The 9990-nt window shown below is 38.6% G+C and overlaps 1 protein-coding gene across 5 annotated transcripts in view; it reads left to right on the forward strand.

Annotated features, from left to right (window-relative positions):
* The window catches only part of LATS1 (large tumor suppressor kinase 1), a 47074-nt gene that overhangs the window by 8422 nt on the left and 28662 nt on the right, over window positions 1-9990 (forward strand). For all 5 annotated transcript variants that reach the window (XR_003681389.2, XM_055087440.1, XM_007107913.4 and 2 more), the window contains exon 2: window positions 5339-5812. Coding sequence is in view for 4 of the 5 variants with exons in the window: in XM_055087440.1 (XP_054943415.1) it covers window positions 5471-5812 (342 nt within the window). In the remaining variant the exon portion in view is untranslated. The remainder of the gene's footprint in view (window positions 1-5338; window positions 5813-9990) is intronic.

The raw sequence follows: 9990 nt of genomic DNA on the forward strand, positions 1-9990 counted from the left end.
TTTTCAATAAGGTCCATCTTTTTATAATTAGACAAAAACCAAGATTATATTTTCTTAAGAGTAAAAAGAAGGAATAAATCACCTGCATTTATTAGTTTAACAGATATTTTTGCACTGTCTGCTGTTTACCAGTTTCTGTTTTAGGGGGATGGAAGGCAAATGTAGTATCTTGACAGAGAGAAGCAAAACTATGCTTATTCTGGTTTTTCTCCTCTATCAGGGAGAATGATCTTGGAAGTGGTAAAATAATATAATAATAAAATGATGGCTAGGGGGCTTCCCTGGTGGCGCAGTGGTTAAGAATCCGCCTGCCAATGCAGGGGACACAGGTTCAAGCCCTGGTCTGGAAAGATCCCACGTGCCGCGGAGCAACTAAGCCAGTGCACCACAACTACTGAGCCTGCACTCTAGAGCCTGCGAGCCACAACTACTGAAGCCCTCGTGTCACAACTACTGAAACCTGTGCTCCTAGAGCCCTTGCTCCGCAACAGGAGAAGCCACCACGATGAGAAGCACGTGCACCGCAACGAGTAGCCCCTGCTCACCGCAACTAGAGAGCCCGCACGCAGCAACGAAGACCCAAAGCAGCCATAAATAAATAAATAAATAAGCAAATTTTTTAAAAATTAAAAAAATAATAAATAAAATGATGGCTAGGGACTTCCCTGGTGGTCCAGTGGCTAAGACTCCGCACTTCCACTGCAGGGGGTGCAGGTTCGGTCGGGGGACTAAGATCCCTTATGTCACACCGCCTGGCCCCCCCAAAAGAAATGATGGCTAACTTGTAGTTGAAACCCAAAATAAGTGAGATATTAAAGGATTGCCTAGATGCCATAAATTAAATGCAAACCAGATACTGAGAGAACTGACATGTGACATTGCACAACCACTGTTGTTAATCCTTGATGATGGAGAAATGATAGGTTCTAGAACTGGAAGTGGAAAATATCTTCCCTTTTAGAAAGGGTAGAGAGTTGCTTCTCCAACTTCAGACTGGTGAGCTAAGTGTTAAACCTAGAAAAATTCATTAGTAAGCTATTAATATTCTGGGAAGGCGTAGGGGAAAAATGCTTATCATTAGAGACCAGCTTTCTTCATAAAAGCACAAGATGTATCAGTCTGAATTTCGTTTATGAAATAATTATCAGTAGATTGGGTCATGTTGTAGACAGACATACAGTGACAAAGTTCATTATTTTTGTTTTTACAAAATGGAGAAATGTGGGCTGCTTGTCAAGTAGAATTTGATTGATTCATAACTAATTTAGCAGTTGTACCACAAAAGTACTGACTATGGAGGTGAAGTCATCAGGAAACTGTGCCTCTAGTGGTCTGGTTCAGGACTTCATCCTGTCTCAGGCCTTCTACAAATATTCATGTATGTGTGTATATGTAATTAATATCCATAAATATAATTTTTAAAAATAAAAAAGGTTTATTTTTAACAGCTCTTTGATACAATTTATATACCATAAAGTTTGCTCATTTAAAGTGCATAATTCAGTGTTTTTTGTTTTTTTGTATGTTTACAGAGCTGTACAACCATCATGATAATCTTTTTTTTTTTTTTTTTTTTTTGAAACTGACATGGGTCTTATCCTGGGCTGCATTGCCTTTGGGGCCGTTGCAGCCCTCCTGTTCTTTTTTTCTTTTTTTTTTAATTTTTATTGGAGTATAGTTGCTTTACAACGTTTGTGTTAGTTTCTGTACAGCCAAGTGAATCAGTCATACATATACACATATCCACTCTTTTTTAGATTTCCTTTCCATTTAGGTCACCACAGAGCATTGAGTTCCCTGTGCTATATATTAGGTCCTCCATCACAGTAATCTAATTTTAGAATAGAAATTGGCTTTTATTTTATACAAAGTGTTTTGAAATTTGCCTTTTTTGCTTAAGAATATTATGGGTATCTGTTCATGAACTGCATCAGTCTTTTTAACATCTGCTTCATCACGTTATATAGATGTACTATAAATACTCAAACAATTACTGATGAGCATCTAGATTGATGACATCTATATTTGCTCTTATAGATGGTATTGCCAGGAGCATTCTACATTTTTAACATTTGTGTGTATATTCCTTTAGTTGTTCCTCTTAATCCTTGTTCAAGCCATAAGGTAAACCTTCTTACTCTAACCATTTTATGCCTCAGAAGGCAATTTTTTTTTTTTTTTTTTTTTTTGCGGTACGCGGGCCTCTCACTGACACGCAGGCTCAGCGGCCATGGCTCACGGGCCTAGCCGCTCCGCGGCATGTGGGATCTTCCCGGACCGGGGCACGAACCCGTGTCCCCTGCATCGGCAGGCGGACTCTCAACCACTACGCCACCAGGGAAGCCCCAGGAGGCAATTTTTGAGAGAATTAAATGCCGAAGTTCACATTGCTAGTAATTAACAGAACAAACATTTGAATATTTTTTGTTTGTTTTTTCATTACAAGTGCTGTGCTTTTCTAGCACCAGTAGGATTTTTACAAACTAGAGTGTATCCAGAAGAGCATGACAAGAATGACAAGAATTGGAGAACAGTTAAAGGAACTGGGATGTTTAAGAGACATGTTTATTTCATTTGTTTAACATGTATATTTATCGAGCACTCAGTATGTGCCAGGCTCTGATATAGGTGGTAGACAGACAGACAGTGTTTATGAGACAGATAAGGTCCTACACTTTTTTTTTTTTTTTTGTGGTATGCGGGCCTCCCTCTGCTGTGGCCTCTCCCGTTGCGGAGCGCAGGCTCAGCGGCCATGGCTCACGGGCCCAGCCGCTCCGCGGCATGTGGGATCCTCCCAGACCGGGGCGCGAACCCGGTTCCCCTGCATCGGCAGGCGGACGCGCAACCACTGCGCCACCAGGGAAGCCCAGGTCCTATACTTTTATGGAGCTTTTATTTCAGTGAGGGGAGGTTGACAACAAGTAAACGAGTAAGATAATTTTAGATAGTGGTAAGTATTAAGAAGAAAATAAAACAGGGTAGTTAGGTAACCGGGGAAAGGGTTTTTGAGGAGGTAACACAGGTTTATTGTCTCTACTTTGTACATGAGAAAACTGAGGTTCAGAGTTTGGGTGAAACAGTTTGTAACTGGAACCATGGGGATATGAAACATTGCTAATTATCACCTGTTTCTAGTCTCATTAAGTGAAATCACCACTCACATTACATGATGGTTGGTAAGAATGCAGACAAAGTTGTTTAGCATCAGCCTGTAACAGGCTCAGTGTGCTCTGAGTGAGATTTCATGGTGTTCCACATAGAACATTTCTAACAGTTGTTGCAGATCACAAATGGAATGGCTTTCTTGAGTTAGTGATTTCCCTATCAGTGGGGATATTTAAGTACATTTTAGGTGACTGTTGCTCCAGTGCATTGTAGAAGCCATTCATGCATTAAGTAAGGAATTAGACAAGTCCTTAGAGGTCCTTTCCTCACCCTGTTGTGAATGAGCTTACTGTCTCTGGAGTCCCAGTCCACGGTTTGAGAAATAAATCCAAGCATCTGTTTTTGAAGCATAAAGGTATCTTCTGGACTAGTGATTTAAAAACCTTTTTAAAGCGGCAGTTCCGTTTCTTTTAAAGCAATTGTATACTTGAAGTCTGGAAGTAAAACCTAAAATTGTAGCCACTAGATGAAGAATTTAGTAATGGGAGGTTGCCCGTTGTATTGTTCACTAGAAATCCCTTGCATTTGTATATACGGTTGACCCTTGAACATCGCGGGTTTGAACTGTGCGGGTCCACTTATACATGGATTTTTGAATAGTAAATACTGCTGTACTACAGGATCCACGGACATGGAACTGAGGGTACAGAGGACCGATTATAAGTTACACCCAGATTTTCCACTGTGTGGTGGGTCGGTGCCCCAAACCCCCGTGTTGTTCAAGGGTCAGCTGTACTTTATATGCTTACTAAAGCACTCTTAAAATTATTTTTTATTGTTATAACCAGTACTTGAGGTAATTTTGTAGATTAGGAAGTAGGCACAACTAACATGTCCTGACTATACAGTAATCCTTAATGGAGCCAGAACTATAACCTAGGTCTTTTAACTTATAAATCAGTGGGGGTTTTTTCCCCCTAATACAGTAGTCGTCCCTTATCCGTGGTTTTGCCTTCCAGGGTTTCAGTTACCCATGGTCACTTGTGGTCTGAAAATATTAAATGGAAAATTCCAGAAATAATTCATAAGTTTGAAGTTGTGTATCGTTCTGAGTAGCATGGATGAAATCTTATGCCATCTGGCTCCATCCCACCGAGGAAGTAAATCATCCCTTTGTCCAGTGTCTCCCTCTCATTAGTCACTCAGCAGCCGCCTGGGTTATCAGGTTGACTGTCATGATATTGCAGTGCTTGTGTTCAAGCAGCTCATGTTTTACTTAATAATGGCCCTGAGGCACAAGAGTAGTGATGCTGGCAGTTCGGATGTGCCAAAGAGAAGCCGTAAAGTGCTTCCTTAAAGTGAAAGGGTGAAAGTTCTTGATTTAATACGAAAAAAAAAATAATGTGCCAAGGTTTTAAGATCTACGGTAAGAATGAATCTTGTATACATGAAATTGTGTAGAAGGAAAAAGAAATTTGTGCTAGTTTTGCTGTCACACCTCAAACTGTAAAAGTTATGGCCACAGTATATGATAAGTGCTTAGTTAAGATAGAAAAAGCATTACATTTATACAGTAAGATACTTTGAGAGAGAAATTATGTTCACATAACTTTTATTACAGTATGTGGTTATAATTGTTCTTTTTCTCTTTTTCTTTTGGCCGCAAGGCTTGTGGGATCTTAGTTCCCTGACCAGGGATTGAACTCTGGGCCCTTGGAAGTGAGAGTATGGAGTTCTAACCACTGTACTGCCAGCGAATTCCCATAATTGTTCTATTTTATTATTAGTTAGTTGCTAATCTTTTACTGTGCCTAATTAATAAATTAAACTTTATCGTAAATATGTATGTAAAGGAAAAAACATAGTACAGTTGACCCTAGAACAACTTGGGGGTTGGAGTGCCCGCCCTCTGTGCAGTCGAAAACTGGCGGAGATAACTTTACAGTCAGCCTTCCGTTCTGCATCCTCAGGTTCAACCAACCTCCAGGTCACGTCATACCGTTTTTTCAACTATTTGTTGAAAAAAAATCCGCATATAAATAGACCCATGCAGTTCAAACCCATGTTGTTCAGGGGTCTACTGTATATATAGGGATGGGTACTATCCGAGGTTTCAGGCATCCACTGGTGGTCTTAGAAGGTATACACCGCGATTAAGGGGGTGCCTGACAACTATACATGGTAGTGCTTTATCAGTCACTTTATAGCTTTGTTTGTTTTTTCTTTTATTTAGATCATAAAAATTTTAACATTCCTGAGGACTTCTACAAAGGATCTTTTTCAGTTTTGCTCAAGGGAAAACTCTGAATCTATCAAGTAGCTCTTAAAGAAGTCTTTTGTGTGAGTTATATATATAGATGTTTTCATGAAGAGGAGTGAAAAGCCAGAAGGATATAGACAAATGAGGCCTAAGACCTTTCCTGCCAGTAACTACACTGGCAGCAGCCGACAAATGCTGCAAGAAATTCGGGAATCCCTTAGGAATTTATCCAAACCATCCGATGCTGCTAAGGCTGAGCATAACATGAGTAAAATGTCAGCTGAAGATCCGCGACAAGTCAGAAACCCACCCAAGTTTGGGATGCATCATAAAGCCTTGCTGGAAATTCGAAACTCTCTACAACCATTCGCAAATGAAACAAGTCGGACTGCTTCAGAAGTTAATCCACAAATGCTTCAAGACTTGCAAGCTGCTGGATTTGATGAGGTAAGAATTTTTAAAAACAAAAGAAAGGATTTTTCTTACCTTACACTACATAACACTTTTTAGGTGACCTCCTGCCCAGATGATTCCTTTGAGAGAATTTAACTAAGTATAGAAATTTGTATATTCTGTCAGCAAAGAATGTTGTTTACAATTTCATTAATTATTAAAACAAAATAATTATTATTTCTTTAGCTTTCTCTGTGGTTCTGAGATTTAAAAGGTCAAGTCATGAAGTCAGAGTGGAAGTGCAGGTGAGGGAAGCCACAAGTGAGGGCAGGGCAAGGACATCTGTCTGTGTGCGGTAGTTTCCCCGGTGAGCCGAGTGGCTGTTGTAGAAATGAGGGCCCTAAGGGGATGAAGTTTAAGCTTATACTACAGAGAAGGAAGAGCGGCCAGAGGCATCATTCAGCACTTAACGCTCACAGACCTCTCAGACTCAAAGCTTAACTTCACAAAAACTAAAAATTTACTTGTTGATCAGTCTCCAAGAATTTCAAGTTTTTCCCGCTGCGGAGCACAGGCTCCGGACGCGCAGGCTCAGCAGCCATGGCTCACGGGCCCAGCCGCTCCGCGGCACATGGGATCTTCCCGGACCGGGGCACGAACCCGTGTCCCCTGCATCGGCAGGCGGACTCTCAACCACTGCACCACCAGGGAAGCCCTCAAGTTTTTTTGGTGAAATTTCAGTTCATGTCAATTATGCTATGTCTTTAATATTTACTTTTAGAACTCATTTTGAAAGTTTTCATAGTCTGTTTATTATTTAATCATACCCATTTTGCTTAGGTTACTAATAAAATTTATTTTCCATGATTACATAGTTTAGATGAATATTTTAGATAGCAGAAATCATTTTAGGTAAAAATTGGCCATGGAAATTGTAACTAAATGTGAATAATCAAGCCTTGATTACGTTTTCTTTCAAAATGATAGTAACTTTTTTCCTGATTGTAAGAGTAATATCTATTCCCTGTTAAAAATTAAACCATATAAGGAAGAAACTAAAAATTAGCTCCACTACACAAAAATAACTACCCTTAAAATTCCTTCACCTTGTTAATATTTTAGTGACCACGTTTTCAGATATCTCTGTATTTAATTTTAAAAATGAGAACCTAAGTATGCATTATAGTAATGGATTTGAAAAGGGAAATTTATAACTAAACTAGGAAGAAAAAAAGATTATTCTTTCTGGCCCATTCTCTTCACTTGATTAATATTATTTCCTATTAATTTTATATTTAAGTGTTCTAAATATATTGGATTTGCACCAGAAAATATATGGGGGTGGGGGAGGAGAAGAGATCCTGGGATGTTTTCCTGGTTAGTAGTTGGAGGATTAAGGAAATGGCTTGAATGGAGAGTCTCTTAGAGTACTTTCTTCCTAATCCTTTAGCCAAAAGGCAAAGAATAAAGAGAAGGCTGAATCATTGGTCTTATTCTTTCCTCTTACATGTTGCTAGGGAAAGGGAGTTTAGAAAATCACATGGCTGTAAAGGCCCTTAAGTGATAATGTGTATGTCAGATAAATCACATCAGTAAATATGTATTTATGGAGCTCTTACTGTGTGTGAACCCGTCAATCAGGATAGGGAATCATACCAAAGATGGTCTATACCTTTAAGGAACTTAAAAATTTTTTCTAACGTAGACAGTTTTAAGACGTGTAAGGCATTGGTCAGTGCCCTGTTCTTTATCTGTTGGCAATAATAATAATTGCTTTGCATTACAAAGATATGTTAGCTTTACTGCAATCACACATTTCAAAATTGTTTACCTTATGACATTAATAGCCCCTTAAGCAAGGTTGCTTTACTAAAAGCATTTAGACATTTATCAATCCTCATTTATCCAAATAACGAAGGAATGGTATTATTTATATTCACAGTGCTATAAAGAATATGGCAATTTACTTCTTCTGCCTCCTGAATCACTCATTCTGGTAGCTTCCCATTATGTTGCAGAATTTGTTCAAGATCCTAACTTGATACTTCAAAATTCTTATCTAGTTTTTGCTTTTTTTTGGCCGCACCACGCAGCTTATGGGATCTTAATTCCCTGACCAGGGATTGAGCCCGGGCCCTCGGCAGTGGAAGCGCACAGTCCTAACCACTGGACCACCAGGGAATTCCTTTCACTTCATTATTTTTATCATTTCATAAACTCTAATCTATTCCTTTAAGTATGCCAAGTTCAAGGCAGTTGCAATTTTTTGAGAATGTTTCTGGTGCTCTATAAAATTAAAACCTTAAATATTTCAAGATTAATTTCCTCGTAGGAATAAATGTTAAAAATTAAGGATAGATGCATTCTTGGGGCACATAAAGCTATAATCACTGGAGTGTATTTTTGTTTCTAAGCATGAAGAACAAAAGCATAGTAATGTGGACATAATGTTTTCTTAGCACATAAGATCTATTCCAAATTTACTGATTTAAGGGTGCTCTTTTTCACACTGGCACTAAGACCCCCACTTAAGGAACACTTGGTTGATATTGTTACTGGTATAAAAAATATTTTAACATATAGCAATAAAATTAAAAAATAAAAGCCAGCATAATCACCACCAAAATCACAGGCTCAATTCTAGTGCATTTAACGATATGGTTCCTACAATGTTGAAAGAGAATGGTGGGTGTCAGTTTTCTTACCAATTGAGATAGCACTGCCATGTGATATTAGCATAAATACAGTTACAGTTCACTTGGTTTAACCACTTTTAAAGTTAAGCACTCCTTGGTGAATTTTAATTTGGATGATTTGTATTATTTTACATTTGCACATAAAGTGAGACTTACTAATCCTTTGTATCTCACTACATATTTGCGAAGTCTGATTGGCATAAAATGTGACCACACTGTACCTTTTTATCAGTTAAGGATTGAGTTTGGTTGCTTTTAATAAAAATCCAAATAATAGTGCTTTAAACAAAATAGTGACTCAGTTTATATAGCTAGCATCGGTTCAGTCTCTTAAAAATATCAAACTACAACTCTTAACGAATCTCTTGAATTTTCCTTCTTGGTGGCAACATGCTCTAGCACAGGTGTCATATTTATTGTCTAGGAAACAGGGTACAGGAGGAGGGACCAGCACCTAAATCAGGGATAGCAACATTCTTCCAGAAATCCTTGGTTTTTGTCTCATTGGTCAGAATTTTTATATGGCCACTGTAGCTATAAGGAAAACTTCTTTCAAAAAAGTCCTAGTAACTTTTTCTAAAAAAGGGAGACTAGGTCTTGAGTAGGCAACAAGTCTCTACCGCAGCCTTTTTTCGCTTGGCCTCAGTCATCTCTAGTCATTTTGAGTAGGAGGATCATCTGTCAATAGCCTGGTCACCCGTTAGTCTTATTACTCCATTTCTCATTTAAAAATATTGTTTGAAATACTAAATCCTCTAGGACAATTAAGTAGCCGCCTCCCTCTTGAAAAATGTGTATCAGTATACTTTTTGTATGTTAGTATATAATTTATGTTTACATATAAAATAAAGGACACGGAACAGAGCAGGAGGACAACCCATATCTGAGCTCCAGGCACCGTGCTTTTACATGTTTTCTTGTTTAATCCTCACATCAACTCTGAGTGTATTACAGATGAAGAAACTGAGCTCTGAAATGTTAAATAAGTTACCAGAGTTCACACAGTTCTAAAGTGGGGCACATAAATCTCCAATCACTGGAGTGTATTTTTGCTTCTAAGCATGACAGACAAAGCATAGTAATGCAGGGCTGCTGGAACTCAACCTCTTTGGTTCCATTTGATTCCAAACTCCCTGTTTTTTCTTTCATACCATGTAGCCTCCTAAAGTCTTCATCAAATAATCATATAAAGTCTGAGTGTTTTTCCTCTACCATTTGTCCTATATTTGTGTCCTCATAAATAAAATTCTCTGAAAATGTAAACTCTAAGAAGGTAGGAACCAGAACTACATAGCTCTTTTACTAGTAAACACAGTGATAAAGATGCTTAATAAAATACTTTAACAGTACGAAAGAGTGGTTTCCAGTATGTTGATTGATACTTTTTAACAATCTGATAGTCTCTGTTTGTTTATATAAGAATGAAATTAAGAATGAGAAATTCAGGGCTTCCCTGGTGGCGCAGTAGTTGAGAATCTGCCTGCCGATGCAGGGGACACGGGTTCGTGCCCCGGTCCGGGAAGATCCCACATGCCG

Source organism: Physeter macrocephalus, chromosome 10 (assembly GCF_002837175.3).
Source record: "Physeter macrocephalus isolate SW-GA chromosome 10, ASM283717v5, whole genome shotgun sequence".
In the NCBI taxonomy this organism is placed as follows: Eukaryota; Metazoa; Chordata; class Mammalia; order Artiodactyla; family Physeteridae; genus Physeter; species Physeter macrocephalus.